This window comes from Stenella coeruleoalba, assembly GCF_951394435.1.
Source record: "Stenella coeruleoalba genome assembly, chromosome: 1".
In the NCBI taxonomy this organism is placed as follows: domain Eukaryota; kingdom Metazoa; phylum Chordata; class Mammalia; order Artiodactyla; family Delphinidae; genus Stenella; species Stenella coeruleoalba.
The window spans coordinates 83253094-83272530 of record NC_137169.1 but is presented as its reverse complement, the minus strand read 5'-3'; the positions used below and the strand labels follow the sequence as shown (position 1 = coordinate 83272530).

General features: G+C 41.6%; 1 protein-coding gene across 1 annotated transcript in view; it reads left to right on the top strand.

Moving 5' to 3' along the window:
- The window catches only part of ALG14 (ALG14 UDP-N-acetylglucosaminyltransferase subunit), a 108857-nt gene extending 94947 nt beyond the window's left edge, over positions 1 to 13910 (top strand). Inside the window, exon 4 of the mRNA XM_079925301.1 lies at positions 8858 to 13910. Within this exon, the coding sequence (XP_079781427.1) occupies positions 8858 to 9088 (231 nt within the window). The 3' untranslated portion in view covers positions 9089 to 13910. The remainder of the gene's footprint in view (positions 1 to 8857) is intronic.
- Positions 13911 to 19437: the final 5527 nt, after the last annotated feature.

Here is a 19437-nt window from a genome sequence, read left to right as displayed (position 1 = left end):
ATATCAAGTATCTTTTCCGACTACAATGCTATGAGACTAGATATCAATTACAGGAAAAAAAACTGTAAAAAATACAAACACATGGAGGCTAAACAATACGCTACTAAATAACCAAGAGATCACTGAAGAAATCAAAGAGGAAATAAAAGAAATACCTAGAAACAAATGACAGTGAAAACACAATGACCCAAAACCTATGGGATGCAGCAAAAGCAGTTTTAAGAGGCAAGTTTGTAGGAGTAGAGTCCTACCTCAAGAAACAAGAAAAATCTCAAACAACCTAACCTTACACCTAAAGAAGTTAGAGAAAGCAGAACAAAATAACGCCAAAGTTAGCAGAAGGAAAGAAATCATAAAGATCAGATCAGAAATAAAAGAAAAAGAAATGAAGGAAACAATAGCAAAGATCAATAAAACTAAAAGCTGGTTCTTTGAGAAGATAAACAAAATTGATAAACCACTAGCCAGACTCGTCAAGAAAAAAGGGAGAAGACTCAAATCAACAGAATTAGAAATGAAAAAGGAGAAGTAACAACTGACACTGCAGAAATACAACGAATCATGAGGGAGTACTACAAGCCACTATATGCCAATAAAATGGACACCCTGGAAGAAACGGACAAATCCTTAGAAGAGCACAACTTTCAAAGCCTGAACCAGGGAGAAATAGAAAATATAAAGAGACCAATCACAAGCACTGAAATTGAAACTGTGATTAAAAATCTTCCAACAAACAAAAGCCCAGGACCAGATGGCTTCACAGGTGAATTCTGTGAAACATTTAGAGAAGAGCTAACACCTATCTTTCTCAAACACTTCAAAAATATAGCAGAGGGAGGAATACTCCCAAACTCATTCTATGAGACCACCATCTCCCTGATACCAAAACCAAAGATGTCACAAAGAAAGAAAACTACAGGCCAATATAACTGATGAACACAGATGCAAAAATCCTCAATAAAATACTAGCAAACAGAATCCAACAGCACATTAAAAGGATCATATACCATGATCAAGTGGGGTTTATCCCAGGAATGCAAGGATTCTTCAATATACGCAAATCAATCAATGTGATACACCATATTAGCAAATTGAAGGATAAAAACCATATAATCATCTCAATAGATGCAGAAAAAGCTTTTGATAAAATTCAACACCCATTTATGATAAAAACTCTCCAGAAAGTAGTCATAGAGGGAACTTACCCCAACATAATAAAGGCTATATATGACAAACCCACAGCCAATATCATTCTCAATGGTGAAAAACTGAAACCATTTCATCTAAGATCAGGAAAAAGACACGGTTGCCCACTCTCACAGCTGTTATCCAACATAGTTTTGGAAGTTTTAGCCACAGCAGTCAGAGAAGTAAAAGAAATACAAATTGGAAAAGAAGAAGTAAAACTGTCACTATTTGCAGATGATATGATACTATACATAGAGAACCCTAAAGATGCTACCAGAAAACTACTAGAGCTAAGCAATGAATTTGGTAAAGTACCAGGATACAAAATTAATGCACAGAAATCTCTTGCATTCCTATACACTATTGATGAAGAATCTGAAAGAGAAATTAAGGAAACACTCTCATTTACCATTGCAACAAAAAGAATAACATACCTAGGAATAAACCTACCTAAGGAGACAAAAGACCTGTATGCAGAAAATTATAAGACACTGATGAAAGATATTAAAGATGATACAAACAGATGGAGAGATATACCATGTTCTTGGATAGGAAGAATTAACATTGTGAAAATGACTATACTACCCAAAGTAATCTACAGATTCAATGCAATCCCTATCAAACTACCACTGGCATTTTTCACAGAACTAGAACAAAAAATTTCACAATTTGTATGGAAACACAAAAGACCTCAAATAGCCAAAGCAATCTTGAGAAAGAAAAATGGGGCTGGAGGAATCAGGCTTCCTGACTTCAGATTGTACTACAGTAATCAAGACGGTATGGTACTGGTACAAAAACAGAAATATAGATTAATGGAACAGGATAGAAAGCCCAGAGGTAAACGCACGCACATATGGTCACCTTATTTTTGATAAAGGAGGCAAGAATATACACTGGAGACAAGACAGCCTCTTCAATAAGTGGTGCTGGGAAAACTGGCCAGCTACATGTAAAAGAATGAAATTAGAACACTCCCTAACACAATACACAAAAATAAACTCAAAATGGATTAAAGACCTAAATGTAAGGCTAGACAGTATAAAACTCTTAGAGGAAAACATAGGAAGAACACTCTTTGTCATAAATCACAGCAAGATCCTTTTTGACTCATCTCATAGAGAAATGGAAATAAAAACAAAAATAAACAAATAGGACCTAATGAAACTTAAAAGCTTTTGCACAGCAAAGGAAAACATAAACAAGACAAAAAGACAACCCTCAGAATGGGGGAAAATATTTGCAAACAAAGCAACTGACAAAGGATTAATTTCCAAAATATACAAGCAGCTCATGCAGCGCAATATCAAAAAAACAAACAACCCAATCCAAAAATGGGCAGAAGATGTAAATAGACATTTTTTCAAAGCAGATATACAGATTGCCAACAAACACATGAAAGGATGCTCAACATCACTAATCATTAGAGAAATGAAAATCAAAACTACAATGAGATATCACCTCATACCAGTCAGAATGGCCATCATCAAAAAATCTAGAAACAATAAATGCTGGAGAGGATGTGGAGAAAAGGGAACACTCTTGCACTGCTGGTGAGAATGTGAATTGGTGCAGCCACTATGGAGAACAGTATGGAGGTTCCTTAAAAAACTACAAATAGAACTACCATATGACCCAGCAATCCCACTACTGGGCATATACCCTGAGAAAACCAAAATTCAAAAAGAGTCATGTACCAAAATGTTCATTGTAGCTTTATTTACAATAGCCCAGAGATGGAAACAACCTAAGTGCCCATCATCGGATGAATGGATAAAGAAGATGTGGCACATATATACAATGGAATATTACTCAGCCATAAAAAGAAACGAAATTGAGCTATTTGTAATGAGGTGGATAGACCTAGAGTCTGTCATACAGAGTGAAGTAAGTCAGAAAGAGAGACAAATACCATATGCTAACACATATATATGGAATTTAAGAAAAAAATGTCATGAAGGACCTAGGGGTAAGACAGGAATAAAGACACAGACCTACTAGAGAATGGACTTGAGGATATGGAGAGGGGGAAGGGTGAGCTGTGACAGAGCGAGAGAGAGGCATGTACATATATACACTACCAAACGTAAGGTAGATAGCTAGTGGGAAGCGGCCGCATAGCACAGGGATATCAGCTCAGTGCTTTGTGACCGCCTGGAGGGGTGGGATGGGGAGGGTGAGAGGGAGGGAGATGCAAGAGGGAGGAGATATGGGAACATGTGTATATGTATGGCTGATTCACTGTGTTGTAAAGCAGAAACTAACACACCATTGTAAAGCAATTATACCCCAATAAAGATGTTAAAAAAAAAAATCAAAACTGCAATGAGGTATCACCTCACACTGGTCAGAATGGCCATCATCAAAAAATCTACAAGCAATAAATGCTGGAGAGGGTGTGGAGAAAAGGGAAGCCTCTTGCACTGCTGGTGGGAATGTGAATTGGTACAGCCACTATGGAGAACAGTATGGAGGTTCCTTAAAAAACTAAAAATAGAACTACCATATGACCCAGCAATCCTACTACTGGGCATATACTCTGAAAAAAGCATAATTCAAAAAGAGTCATGTACCACAATGTTCATTGCAGCACTATTTACAATAGCCAGGACATGGAAGCTACCTAGGTGTCCATCGACAGATGAATGGATAAAGAAGATGTGGCACATATATACAATGGAATATTACTCAGCCATAAAGGGAAAGGAAATTGAGTTATTTGTAGTGAGGTGGATGGACCTAGAGTCTGTCATACAGAGTGAAGTCATAAAGAGAACAACTAATACCGTATGCTAACACATGTATGGAATCTTAAAAAAAAAAAAAAAAGGTTCTGATGAACCTAGGGGCAGGACAGGAATAAAGATGCAGATGTAGAGAATGGACTTGAGGACACGGTATGGGGGAAGGGTAAGCTGGGATGAAGTGAGCGAGTAGCATTGACATATATACCCTATCAAATGTAAGGTAGATAGCTAGTGGGAAGCAGCTACAGAGCACAGGGAGTTCAACTCGGTGCTTTGTGACCACCTAGAGGGGTGGGATAGGGAGGGTGGGAGGGAGATGCAAAAGGGATGGGATATGGGGATATATGTATACGTATAGCTGTTTCACTTTATTATACAATAGAAACTAAAACAACGTTGTAAAGCAATTGCACTCCAATAAAGATGTTAAAAAATAAATTAATAAATAAAGGGTTTCAATAAAATACAAACAAAGAAAAAAAAAGAAGGATGCATTGTTAAGCAACTTACCTATAAGGCTTCTTTATTTTTATTTATTTATTTATTTTTGCGGTACGCGGGCCTCTCACTGTCGCGGCCTCTCCCGTTGCAGAGCACAGGCTCTAGATGCGCAGGCTCAGCAGCCATGGCTCACGGGCCCAGCCGCTCCGCGGCATGTGGAATCTTCCCAGACCAGGACACGAACCCATGTCCCCTGCATCGGCAGGCGGACTCTCAACCACTGCGCCACCAGGGAAGCCCCTGTAAGGCTCTTGCTGTGACTCCTGAGTAGTTCTACATCTCAGTGGTTACTGCCTTCCTCATCTCCACTTTTACCTGTCTACATAATGGAACCAATATCCTATATATGGAAGTGTTGGTTTTGACAGAACCTGTGACCTCCATAGAGACTGTCTTCCCAAGCCAGCTCAGCTTTGACAGTGGGCTCTAGTTCTCCAGCTTCTTGCATGGCCCTGGAAGCTCAGTAAAACCTTGCCTGCAGCTGGGTTCCTCAGTTTGTTAGCTCTCTCCAGCCTCCTCCTCCACCAGCCAGAGGCTGGTGTCCAAAAGTCTGGTTTTCAGGCCAGTGTCTCAGAGTTGGGCTCCGCTTTTCTGTCCAGTCTCTTTAGATTACAGAGTAGTTGGACTCTGCATCTGGCTTTCAATTTCACCTTCATATGCTTGGATCACCCTCAACTTTATGGTCTCTGACTTTCAAACCAACCCAGGACCCCAAAGGTCTTGGCCCGTATTCTGTGTATGGGGTTCCTACTAGGCTACGAATTAAGTTCAGACTACCCTAGTTAAATTTGTCTTTTCGTGCATGCCGATGTCATGTCTCAGCCAACAGGACCTGACCTGTGGTGACCCAAATCTACAGAACAACAGTCCTCTTGTAACTCTTCTTGATCCTCGATCGGGCTCATCTAGCCTCATGACTTCATGTTTATTTTAGCCCTGACCTCTTGCAGTTTTCTAGACCCATAATTTATATTATCTTTAGTACATCTCTTAGATTTCCTGCTCTCAGAGAAGTTTATTGATTTGCTAATTCATCCAACAGGCACGTATGAACACCTACCGGTTGGCACTGCAGACAGTCGGGGCTTAGTCAGGGAGTTAGACAAAATAAAGGGCTGTGTCAGGATGCTTTTTATTGCTAATGACAGAAGTCCTGATTCAAACTGGCTTAAGCAAAAATGGAATATATTCCCTCACATACCTGGCAAGTCTAGGGGTAGATCTGGTTTCCTTCAGGCACAGCTGGATTCATGGATCTTAAATGCTATCTTTGGGACCTGGCTTGTCTTCATCTCTCAGCTCTGCTCTCTTCTGCTTTGTGATGGCTTCATTCTCAAGCCCTCCACATGGTGGCAAGATAGATGTTACCATTGCCAGGTCCACATTCTCCTAGATGCCAGTACAACAGAAAAGGTACTGCTCTCTCAGTAGCCCCAACCAATGTCCCACTATGTCTTGCGGCTTCTCACTGGGTTATATGCTCTTCCCTGAACGGATGACCTTGCCCAGGGCAATTCGATGATCTAGCTGGTCAGACTGGAGTCATATGTCCTCTCCTTATAGTTGAGCGTGGAGTCAACTCTATTGAAACATTTAAGTTGAGAGCAAGGGATACAGTGGTTCCCCTGAGGAAAAGGCGATGGATCTGAGATAGTAAAAAAGTTTTAAGTTGTCAGTCACAGCCATTATGTTCATGATAAATGTGTACGATACAGCTACAAACAGGGCCAAGTCTGACAGAGCGAACGTTTGACTTCATACATGGTAGGCAAAGGATTCCCTCCTCCCTTATCCTTCAATGCTTTTCCTTCCTTCCTTTCAGCAGAATTAGTGAGTGCCTATTTTGTTCCAGGTTCAAAACATAGATTGTCCTAGAAATTGACCCTGCTTATAAGGAGCTTACAAAGTAGTGAGGTAGAGCGTTAGTAAGAGCAGTGCACCCACGTTTACTGAGAACTTATGTTTTAAGAAATAGAAATATGAAGAGTATTTCTGTGTTTTTTATAAAATTAAAAAGACAACTTCAACCATTATATTGTTTAAAGTCTTTACCCAGGCTATCTCAGTAAATTCTAGTTTGTTTAGTGCTTGGAATAAGTCTCTTTGGTATGCTCCATGAAATAATAGAAACTCCATAATCCCCAATTTTTAAATTTTTGCCCAGGCTACTGTAAAACTCAGAGTTAAAAACCTGTGGTTAATTAAAAGAAGCTTTCCTTTGCCTCAGTTTTCCTTAAGATTTTTTTTTTATATACTTGGTTTAGGGTTTTGTGATTTTATTGTTTCTGGGACTTTTGTAGTAAGGTACCTCAAAATAGAGATACAACAGAGATAAACAAAATACCTTTAATTTCCACTTTTACCTTTTGCCTCTGATCTATGGCAGGTTATTAAAGCATCTCCCACCAGTGCCCAGTCGCTTCCCCTCTTGTATCCAGACATCTCTATTAATGTATTCACAGCTTGTGTATAGCAGGCCGATCAGACACTGAAGGGAACACATGTGGATATGTATATTTTTTTTAAAGGCAACAAACATGAAAATATTTTTGTGACATTCAAGATCCAACATGCAACCTTTATATTATCTTTTAGCTGTAGGTTTTATTTTGTTCTGTACTATGGGAAAAAAAATTGAGAAAAGCAACACAGATAATCCAAGGATTAGGGAATACATGAACACAGTGGTTCTCTCCTGGAGAGTTGGCAACGCCTGGAGACATTCTTCATCTTCTTGGCTACTGGAGTATTGTGGGTAGAGGCCAGGGATACTGCTAAACATTCTACGATGCACAGGACTGGCCCCACAAGGAAAAAGAATCCGGTCCAAAATGTCAATAGTGCCGTTATTAGAGAAACCTTGCATTAATAGGATTTTTAGAATTCTAAATCCTGAAAGGATTCAGAACAATCTTGTAACTTAGGCTTCAGACAAAACTAGAAACAAATGAGACTCAAAGAATGATCAAATCCTGGAGCTAACAGGAAAGGTCATCTAGTCTGGACTAGGTGTGTGATCAGTCAGCTGGCCCAGCCTCTCTGTGCCTCAGATTCCTATTCTGCAAAAAGGGATATGAAAGCTTGCCTCAAATGATTGCTGTGAAGATTAACTAAAAGAATACATGTCAAATGTTCAGTACAGTACCTGACCACGATGTGTTGTTGATAAATAGTGGTAGTGAGAGCTGAGGTGGTAATTACGATTACCGTCGTCCAAGGTCACAGAGCTAGTACACAGCTTGTTTAACCCCAGACTCCCTGTCCCATTTTGTTATGCTCCATTGAGGGTCTATGAAGAAAGGTTATAGGGGCAACTCAGACATCTGTTGGGGAAGGTCCCTGCAATGCTGGGATGGTTAGACAATATTTCTGGGGACCCTTTCATCTCTAAGATTCTCTGATGTCTGATAAGTTTTGTGGGCCTTGTGCTGGAGCGATCATGTGACATTGTAGGTAATACCCAGTAGGCGTGTGTAGACAACCACGGATCTCCTGTTTTGTGACTTGTGGAGTAAAAAATGCTTTATTAGATTGTACTAATTCAGTCAGCACGAGCATATGATTGAGATGTTGTGCAAAATGCTTTTTCTCCTCTGAAAATAATAGTAAATTATCTTACCAACAATTCTGTGTAATAGCTTTCCCCTCATTTTCTTAAAAAACTTATAAAAATTCTTTGCAGTTACTCTATGAGTTAAATTTTTATTTCTCTCATTAGGTTCACCAACTAAATTGTTTTTAATCAGTGGCTTTCTATAAAAATTAGCAGAAGTCAAAAGCATTAAAACTCTCGGGACCACAAATGTGGATTAAATTCTCTTGAGGGAAAATCTCATTCCTTTAGTAACCTTCTCTCGAATATCCCATGTGTTGGATTGAACTCCTACAGTGATTCTACCTCCAACAAAAATATTCTACATAATTAGTCATTTAAAGACATTTTCTCCTATATCTTAACATGTCAGTCCTCCAACTATGAATTAGATTACTTTAAAAAATCAACACGAACAAGTCAATATATGAGAAAACAGTGAATCACAACTCATTTTATCTGTTTTCCATGTTTGTGTGACATTCAAGATCCACAAAGCAGTCGGAGAAGAGCAACACGCACCCATCCCGTGGGTGCTGGCTGAGCACCGGGCACTGTGCGCACTCGTCCTGTGGTGCAGGGCAGGCCACCCAGGTGCAGAGAAGTGGACTGATTTGTCCCAACTCACACAGTTGGTAAGCAGGAGAGCCGACAACACAGCCCCACCTGGCTTCTAACTGCACGAGTTTGCTACAGGCCAGATCTTAACAAGGAATCGCTCAAGACTTAGCATAGTAAAAAAATCCTCTCTAATATTGGACTGTTTTTCATTTAAAATTAGAGCAGTATTCTGTGTTTTTATTTGACCTTCAACTTTTTTTTTTTCAAGGTGTTATGTAACGGACCAGGAACATGTGTTCCTATCTGTATATCTGCCCTTCTCCTTGGGATACTAGGAATAAAGAAAGTGATCATTGTCTACGTTGAAAGCATCTGCCGAGTGGAACATTTATCCCTGTCCGGAAAGATTCTGTTTCACCTCTCCGATTACTTCATTGTTCAGTGGCCGACTCTTAAGGAGAAATATCCCAAATCTGTCTACCTTGGGCGAATTGTTTGATGAATGACAACTTACTTCTTTAGAATTTTGCAGTCAACAATATTTACTATAAATGGGGAACAGAAAACTACATGTTTATGTAAAAGCCTTTGAGAATCCTGAGAATTATTGGTGGTCAAGAGTAGAGAAATGTATAAGTAACCCAGTGAGGAAACTGAGGTTGCTTTTATAAAACAAACATTAATAAACCATTAAGTGTTTATGCCTCCGTGCTCCAAATTTCTGTTCTATATAAAGGTGTTTACCACTACCTGCAAGTTATCTTCTGACTTGTTTTACTAATACTTTACTAATATTTTCTAGAACTAAATATAGAATTTGTATGATTAGCCACATTTCCTGTTCTACAGCTTTTTTTTTGTTTTACAGTATTCTGCATTATAGAAAGAAAAAGAAAAATATTTCTTAGTTTTTGTTCAGACACAACAGGCTTTATTTCCTGTATGGAAACAGAGAGGTCCCTAGTGGATCCTTTCAGCATAAAGGAAGCAGTTATATTAAATTGGCTTCATGACAATTTGCACTCCACAGGCTTCCAGAACTGAGCGCATAGACCAGTATCTGTTTTTATTCTTTGGTTTTGCTTTGTGAGTAGCTGGCCTTACTCCAGGATATCTTTTAAAATCTTTTGTTTGTTAAAATAAATGAAAAGGTGACTACTGTCATACGAGTAAAAACATGGTTCTGTTTATCAGGGCCGAACTCTCAAAACATTTTTTTTAATGTTATGGTAAATTCACGATTTTGTGGCTATAGCTATCTCTGGCATTTTAAGATGTGTAGGCTCAGGAGAGTATATATTTACTTAACATTTACTTAAGTGCTTGTTGTATGCCAGGTGTTCTTGTAAGCACTTTTCAAATATTAACTCATTTAACTCTAATAACAACTCAATGAGGTAGGGACTGTAATTTCCCCCATTTTACAGATGACTTTCCAAGCTCATAGGACTAGTAAGTGCCAGATCGAGAATTCGAGCCCAAGCTTAAGAGCAGAGCCAGGATCATGGGCATGGGGCCTCTGCGGCCACATAGGGACCCATAGTTAGCAGGGCCCGACACTTGGTTTAGTACTCTGCTGTCTCTCTCTTGAATTTCTTAGCATGTTTTGAATAAGGGGCTCACACTGTATTTTGCACTGGACCTTGCCGATTATTTAGCTGGCCCTGCTTGAGAATCTGTGCTCCTAAAGAGCCCTGTCAACTACAACAGAAGTACAACACCTAATGCAGGGCCTGGCCCAGCAGCTCTGCAATAAACAGGAATTCCATTCCCCTCCCTGCTATTTTAACAAGGCAACAGACAATGAGAAGACCTCTTGTGATGTTTAAGTTGTTTTTTTTTTTCCTCTTAAATCTGTCTTATAAGTGTGATATAAATCTAATAAAGAAATGGTAAGAAATTAACAAAGAAATTGACTTTTGGTGAAAAGGGGCTTGATCACCTAAGATGACATAAAATTAAAATGTTGAGGCTACCCTAGCCTTTCTTGTTCTTTTAGAAATTCTCTTTCTCTGAATAAAGTAAAGTAGGCTCATCTGTCAGGACATTTTCCCAGGTTTTTGGCTGGGGAAACGCATGGCAGAAGGCTCTCAGAATAGTGAAAGCACTTTGCCGGTGGCCAGTGGGGCAGCCAAGCGCTAGTTCACTGTGCTTTGACTTTAAATCTCAGATCTCAGGCACTGGCTCTGTGTCACCTGACATAAAGGTCTGAAATATCAGGTACCATATTTGTGTGGTTCCAGCAGGAGCGGAGATGAAGTAAGCCTCGACTTTTTTAGGGAGAAAGTGATTTTTTTTTTTTTTTTTGAGACAGCAGCATGTACATTTTATGCATCTTTGAAAAGTTTTTCTCTGTCACTGTTCCTGAGTGGCACTAGGTGAATAGTGGATGAGTGGACTGTGGTCAGTGCAGTTCATGCCCGTCTGTGCTCCAGGGCAGCTGTCCCAGGGCCCCCCGCAACGAAGCCTGCTGCATTGGCTCCTGTCGGGCCAGAGCTTACAATGCTTAGGCCATGGAGAATTGTAGAAAAGAAGCCATGATTTTTTCCAGAAACGTATGTCCCAGATGCTTTGCAGAGCCTTAACTTAGACAGTGGTTAGCCTGGAATGTCAGAGAAAGAATCTGTGTGTGTTATATCACTGAAAGTTCAGAAATATCTTCCTGGGTTCGGGCTGCTATGCACACGTTTCAGAGCCCAGCTGAGGCACATGTGATCATGCCTTCTTTCTCAGTTGCAGATTATTTGGTAAACAAATGCCTATTCCCCTGTGTCTTACTGTTATGGCTAATTCAAGTCCTCAGGGTCACACTAGCAAAGGGAGCTGGTTTGAGATTGCAATAGGGGCTGTATCCCTGCTGTGCATTTCTGCGGCATGAAGAAAGCTAGTGCTCTAGTCTCAACTGAAACTGAAGAAATCAGTAGCTAACTTGTCCTTTCCAATTCCTCTTGAGGCACTCTGGAATGCAACTCTTACTGGAAGAGACTATTCATGAAAAATTTGTTGCATCAGTCTTTAAATGAGAGGCAGGGAAACCACACATCCTGCCCACACCTACTTCCCTGGAAGATTTTATCTACAGTTCAGCTGTCCTAATGGGTCTCAGCAGCTTGCCAGGTCAAAGCCTAAATGTTTCAGAAGGGACATCCAAAAGTCATCACAGGAAGCTTTCGCCTGGAACGAAGAGTGCTATGAAACCATGTCAACAAGAGGAATGTTGTAGACTTTTTTTTTTTTTTTTTTTTTTGCGGTACGCAGGCCTCTCACTGCCGTGGCCTCTCCCATTGCGGAGCACAGGCTCCGGACACACAGGCCCAGCGGCCATGGCTCACGGGCCCAGCCGCTCCGCGGCATGTGGGATCTTCCCAGACCGGGACACGAACCCGTATCCCCTGCATCGGCAGGCGGACTCTCAACCACTGCGCCACCAGGGAAGCCCTACACTTTTAAACTGAATAGCAAGAGGTGCTTGCTAGAAGAGAGATGACCCAGGCTTCCCCGTATAAAAGCATCTGGAAACACACTGTTTAATTGTCTTTACCAAGATAGGTTAACGTTGGGAAATGTACCACCTCTTACTGTGCAGCTCCCTGCATTGAATCTGTGCTTCATATCTCCTAAAAAGCCCCATCTCACCAAAAAGAGTTTGATAGCAATGTATGAAGCTTCTTTTATCCACGGTAATGCCATCGTGAATATTAAAGAAGGTCGTCCTCCATACAGCTCGGTGTTGGGGACCTTGTGTAGTTTCTTCCCCATGATTTCAGCTTTGGCAGACGATGAGCAGACATCCAGATTTCGTCATCTGCCATGAGCTTGCTTCTGTAAGCCCCAGCACCCCAGGACTCTCAAATCAAGTGGTCTGTGTTCTTGTTCCCACTCACTTTAAACATGGATTTGACATGCGTCCTCCTTTTCCCTTCAAAGTAGTCACCTGATGCCAGGCTCTGCCATCTTGCTCAAACAACAAACTTTGGAATAATTTTTGTTTTGTTACTCTTTCTTTAATCCACATATAATTGGTTGCCTTTTTTTTTTAATATCCCCAGAATTTTCCCGTATCTTTTCATCCCTCTTCTCTCCTCGTCATCTGATTTCACCCGTTGATTCTGCGTTTGAACTAGTTCATATCCAGCCTTCCTTTTTAGTCCCATGGTCACAACTAAGCTAACGCTTTAACATAAATTCCTTGCTTTGTTAGCACATTTTTTGAGGAACTGAGGCATAAAGAGATTAAGTAACTTATCTAAGATTTTACAACTAGAAAGTAGCAGAGCTGGCATTTGAACCAAGGTACTGTAGCTCCAGCCAGACTTATTTGAACAGCTATGTTAGGTTTAAAATTTTAAAAGTGCTAGAAAGGAAATCAGCAGGGTGCTGTGAAGGGAATACAGTGCTGACTGCTCTAGAGAGGGATATCAGGAAAGGCCTCTCTAAGAAAGAGACATTTCAGCTGAGATTTGAGGCAGGGTGCCTGAAATATTTGTCCTCTTCCCACTTCCCCTCCCAACTTACGTCTCACCTCTCCAGTAAAATATCACTGTTCCCCCATAGCCTGGTTTCAGCAACTTCTTCTCTACACACTGTGTCCTAGCTGCCCACACCTAAGGTTAGCACAGATTAGGTACCATCATATTGCAGTACCTTGTACTTACATAAACACCTGTGAAGGGAAGACACGGATGCTTTTGCTAATTAATTCTTTATGTTTGCCTTACTTCAGGGACTGTACCTCATGCAACTTTTGTGCCCTTGCTCCACTCTTGGTCACACCTACCACAGCTCAGGACAGAATGTAGCCATTAAGTATCTAAATTCTTATACTTTCAGACTTTGTCTAGGCCTACTTAGTTCCATTTCATCTGGACCAGTGGTTCTCAAGCATTTTGGTCTCAAGACCTCATTAAAAATTATTGAAAGACCCCAATGAACTTTTGTTTATGGGGGCTATATTTGTCAATATTTACCACATTAGAAATTAAACCAGAAATTTTTTAAACACAGGAATAGACGGGGACACATTCTATTAACCATCAGAGCAATGACATCATCACACATCCTGTAGCATCTAGAAAACTATAAAATAATGAGAAGGAAAAAGACAGATAACACCTCAGTATGCCTTAATCACATGACAATAGTTTTGACCTCATGGAGCCCTGAAAAGACCTTGAGGCCCCCCAGGGGTCCCTGGGCCACATTTTGAGAAGTGCTGTTCTTTATGTATGACACACCAATGAGTTCATCTCCTCTAGCAGCCTTTAGTCGGTCTGTGCTCTGTGTACTAGTTTTCTATTGCTGTGTAACAAAGTGCGGCAAACTTAGTGACTTAAAGTAACAGTGATTATCTCACAGCTCCGTAGGTTAGAAACTCATTCAGGGCTTAACTAGTTCTCTACTCAGGGTCTCACAAGCTGTAATCAGGGTGACAGCCAGGACTGAGTTCTGATCTGGAACTCTAGATCTTCCAAACTTGTTCAGGGTGTTGTTGGCTGAATTCAGTTCCTTGCAGTTGTAGGGCTCATGGTGACCTGTTTCTTAATGGGCAGCAGGAGAGTCTCTATTGCAGCTTGTCGCTTTTAAGGACTCACGTAACTGAGATCAGGCACACCTACGGTAATCTCTCTCCCTTTTAATTAAATTGGCGTCAACTGACTAGGAACCATAATAACATCCTCAAAATTCCTTTTGCCATATTAATATAACATATTCAGGAGAGCAATAGCCCATGATGTTCATAGGTCCCATTTCTACTTCAGGATAGGGGATCATACGGGGTGTGGGCATCATGGTTAGAATACTGGAGGCCAGCTTCGAATTTGGCCAGCTACAATGTGCCTGGCGTTTTTTGTTTTGTTTTGAAAAAAAATTTTTTTTTAACTTTTACTTAGACCACCAGACTCCTTCATTAGTATCCAAGTTCTCTAACTTATTTTTAGTACGGGAAATTCATGTCTTCCAAACCTCGTCCCTTTTCTAGCAAGTTATTCTGTGCCTCACTTTGTTTACTTGTCAAATAGGCATAATAATGGTACCTAGTTCTGGAGTTGTGAACACCAAACTAGATGATACGCGTACTGCCTTTAGCACAGAGCCTGACACATAGTAAGCCCTCAGTTACCTTATGTCTCCAGGCAACCAAGGTGGCTTCCTTGGTATGTAGTGGCCTAAAGGAAGGCTCTCCTTAGACTAAGCCCAGCAACCACTCCCACCCTCTAGGATGGCCTTTATCAAACAAAGCAGAAAATAACATATGTTGCCAAGAATGTGGAGAAATTGAAACCCTTATACGTTGCTGGTGGGAATGTAGAATGGTTCAGCAGCTGTGGAAAACAGTTCGGCAGTTCCTCAAAGAATTAAAGTTACCATGTGACCCGGCAATTCCACTCCTAGGTGTATACCCCAGAGAACTGAAAACATGTTCGCACATATCCTGTACCCAAACATTCATTCCAGCATTATTCATAATAGTCAAAAGGTGGGAACAACCTAGATGTCCACCAAACTAATGGATTAACAAAAGTGATATATCTGTACGATGAAATATTATTCAGTCACAAAAAGGATGTGACTAATTCATGACATGCTACAGCATAGATGAATGAACCTTGAAAACATGCTCAGGGAAATAAGCCAATCATAAAACCCCACATATTGTATGATTCCATTTACATAAACTGTCCAGCATAGGCAAATCCATTGAGAGAAAGTAGATTCATTGTTGCCAGGTGCTGTGGGAAAGGGCAATGAGGGTGACTTTAAATGGATGTGGGGTTTTCTTTTAAGTGAGATGTTCTAGAATTCGATAATGGTTGTACAACTATGAATATACTAAAACCCACTGAGTTGTACACTATAAAAAGGTGTACCGTATGGCATGTGAATTATTTCTCAATGAAAAAAACTATCATCAGTAGTCAGGGAATCTGTCCTTAGATATTTGTGGCTGTGTATACAGATGAAGAAAGACAAACCAAAAACTAAGCACAGCAGCCAGGAAGCTGCTACAGGGAGTGTTTTTGTTTATTGTGATTCCATCTCTGCCCATGACCAGAGACTGAACAAAGACAGAAGGTCTGGGGACAAAGCGTGGCCACTGGGGAAGAGCTGAGTAAGAACTGGGTGAAAAGAGCCAGTGGGGGGCCTGGAGGGAGAAGATGGCCTTGGCACGCAGTAACTCCCTCTCCCACCTCCTCCCTAAAGGGCCTCAACCCAGACCACGGAGGTGAATTGTATTTTCCAAAGTTGGCCAGCCACATGCTCTGCAGTATGACCCGGCTGCTTCCTCACGCAGAAGTGGAGTTTGGTTGCTCTCCCTTGGAATTTAAACCGGCCACCAGACTGCAGTGAGAGTGGGAAGTGACATTCTAACTCAGACATTCCCCCGGGGGATGCCGTCACAGAAGGCAGCCACCAGGCTGTGAGAAGCGCAAGCCCCGCGGAGGGGCCAGGTGTAGGTGTTCAGGGTCATGGTCACAGCTAAGCACAGGCTTTGAGTCATCTCAATCCAGGTGCTAGACATGTGAGGGGAGAAGCCTCCAGATGATTCCAGCCCCGCCATTTGAGTCACTCCCAGCCTTTCTAGTCCTCCCAGCTGAGGCTCAAACACCATGGAGCAGAGAAAAGCCCTCCCTTCTGCGCCCAGTGAATTTCTGACCTGCAGCGTCCATGAGCAGAATTAAATGGTTGCTGTTTTCTGCCACTAAGTTTTCGGGGAGTTCATTTCAAAGCAATAGGTAATTAGAACAATAACCTTTCAGAAGGAGCCAGTCCCTCTAAAGTTTGGTTACTTTGGCTTGATATTAGGAGAGGAGACGATTTCTCCCTCCAAGGCAAAAGGAAGAGAATGTATTTCTACACCATGGATAGGAAAAGGCTTTTTTTTTTTTTTTTTCCTCCTTGCTCCTTGGCCTGCATGTAGCAGTGAAATAGAAACCAATGGATTCTTTTAAATCTTTTAACCATATGCAGATGAATAAGCAAATGCTTGGACTTGATTCCTAATCTCTTTTCCTTCCCTGTATAACTGATTTTTTTTTTCCACTCTAATAAACTTTAGCATTTAAACAGAAGTCATGTGTCACATGTATGATGATTAGCGGCAAGAATGTAGAAAAAGAGATAGCTGCGGAGCACGAAGCCTTAATTAATAGCCAAGCCATTCAACTGAAAATAAGAACAGTGTTTCTGGCAGGGAAATGTGAACTTGGCATCCTTTTTCTTCCCTCAGTCTTTTTAGGAAAATTATTTAAAATTCAATGATTATAAAGAGAACTTTTCAAAGTTTTCAGTTGAGCTCCAGTGATTGAAGTACAGTCATCTTTCAATGACATCGAGTAGGGCCACCCTCCCCATCCCTGGGTCCTCCTGTGAACTGCCAAACCCCAGAATTTGCAAACTGAGACTAGTGCAGAAATCAAACAGAAGAAAAGGCGACAGCAGCAGGAGGGATGGAATCTGGAATGACAGTCTTCTCCTCTTTTGAAAAAAGGGGAAAGAAGTTTCATTCTTCAAAGAAAAGAGAAAGAAAACAAGACTTTTATGGAAATACCATATACAGAGTTGGCAGAAATTCAGCTAGGAATAAAAAGTATCCAAAATGTTGCCTTGTTCAGTTCCAGCCTGGCAGCCAAATGATAGAGGCTCCATTTTCAAGCTGATTTGCTCTGAACTGTCTGGACCTATGACCATGCAAGGCCTCTAGAAGGGCCCAAGCTTTGGTCCGTTGATTCCCCAGCTGAACAAACTAAAGTCTAAAGCAGCCAGATGGAGAAAGAGCTTAAAATTCATCAAAATCTTATAGAAAACAAAGTGTTTATGGATGATATGATAAAAGGCCTGAGATTTGTTTCAAACTTCATTGCCAGGGTGGGGAAGGAAGGCAGGTTTACAGATGAAACAGAATTAGCCATAGGTGATCTCCCTGGAATTGGGGCGGGAGAGACAGTGGGTACACTGGGCATCATTATACCCAAACTTCATCATATTATATTATTCCCTTTACTTTTGTATGTATTTGAGCGTTTCCATAATTAAAAGTTTCAAAAATATAAATCATGTTAGCAATCTTCAACTGCTAAAAAGTCAAAGAATGTATTGATTACAGGTAAAATGAAACAAACTAGGTTTTAAAATGAGAACAAGGAGGGAAATTTACAAATTACTTTTGTTCATATTTAACTCATGAGAAGAAATTCAGTCAGTCTGCAAATCTGATTTCTGAACCAGAATACGTTTTTCTGACTTAGAATATTCAGTCCTGGAGCTTTCACTACGCTGCTCTCGAGTACAGAATGTCACCTTCTTCTTTATCCATGTAAGGGCTGTGCTTCTCATTGTCCAGTAAATATTTGAGGTGTTCCCACCTCAACTTGATGAGACCTTCACAGGAGGTTCCCGGCACTGACTCCCACTGAAGGTGTCCCCCTTCTCCAAGGACACACTCCTTGCTCCTATCCAGAAGACGGCAAGAGCACAAGTCGCCTCTGTGGACTGGGAATATTAAAGTCAGTGCTGACCCTAAACTCGTCGTCCTGCTGAGGAGACTGCATTATGGAGCAGAGGAAAGGCAGCTGCATGGTAAGAGCCCTGGGTCAGGTTGTGGCTTTGCCACTATGCATGTGTTTATTTTTATTTATTTATTTATTTAAAATGAATATATTGAAGTCCTAACTCTTAATTAATTTATTTATTTTTGCTGTGTTGCGTCTTCGTTTCTGTGCGAGGGCTCTCTCTGGTTGCGGCGAGCGGGGGCCACTTTTCATCGCGGTGCGTGGGCCTCTCACTATCGCGGCCTCTCTTGTTGCGGAGCACAGGCTCCAGACGCGCAGGCTCAGTAGTTGTGGCTCACGGGCCTAGTTGCTCCGCGGCATGTGGGATCCTCCCAGACCAGGGCTCGAACCCGTGTCCCCTGCATTAGCAGGCAGACTCTCAACCACTGAGCCACCAGGGAAGCCCTATGCATGTGTTTAATCACAGTTAATTGTAATATATCTGTGTTTCCTCACCACGTACGTAACATGAAGGATTTGGATGAGATCATCTTTGAGATCCCTTCCAATAGCACTGCCACCACAGCAATAGTAACAGTAGCTTGCATGATTTGTCACATGCTAGCAACAATGCCAGGCACTGCACTAAGCACAGTGTGTGCAGTGACTTATTTAATCCTCAGACCCAGGCAATGGAGTTCCCACACTTTATAGAGACCCCTCCACTTGCCACTCCTTCCTTATGGGGCCAGAAGGGTGCGACCACCCGAGCCCACACTCCCTTTCTGGACCAAGCTCTGGCTGCCAAGGACCCCAGAATCCCCTGCCTCAGTGGCCCAGGCCTGCTTCTAGGACTTGCGGGGTCCTTTTCCTCAGGTGTGCCCTCCCAGGTTGGTTTACGGTGGGGAAGAGTAAGGAAGGCTTTTAGGCCCTGCAGGCTGGGGGCAGGATACAAGGCACAAAACTCCTCGGTGGAACGAGGTAGAAAGAGAAGGACAATGCGGGGGGAGTTATTTAAGCTCTTGGCTGGGGTCCTGTAAATGTTAGGGGTGGGAATAATGAGATTAGTATTATTATTACCATCGATTTTTACAGAGGATGAAACTGAGACGCAAAAAACTTGAGTGATTGCCTGAGGTCGCACAGCTGGTTAGTGGTAGAGCCAGGGCTCAGAGTGTTGTCCTTGTGATTCCAGGCTCTCTTGCCTTTCATGCTGCCACCCAGCGAAATCTGCAGACCCCGCAGATCCCCGAGGGCCTCATGAGATGCAGGGAAGGTCCTGAAAAGCTATCTTCCACCAGTTAAGCTGCTTTTCTTCCCCCAACTACGTTATTGGTGCCAACTGAGAATGTGGCAG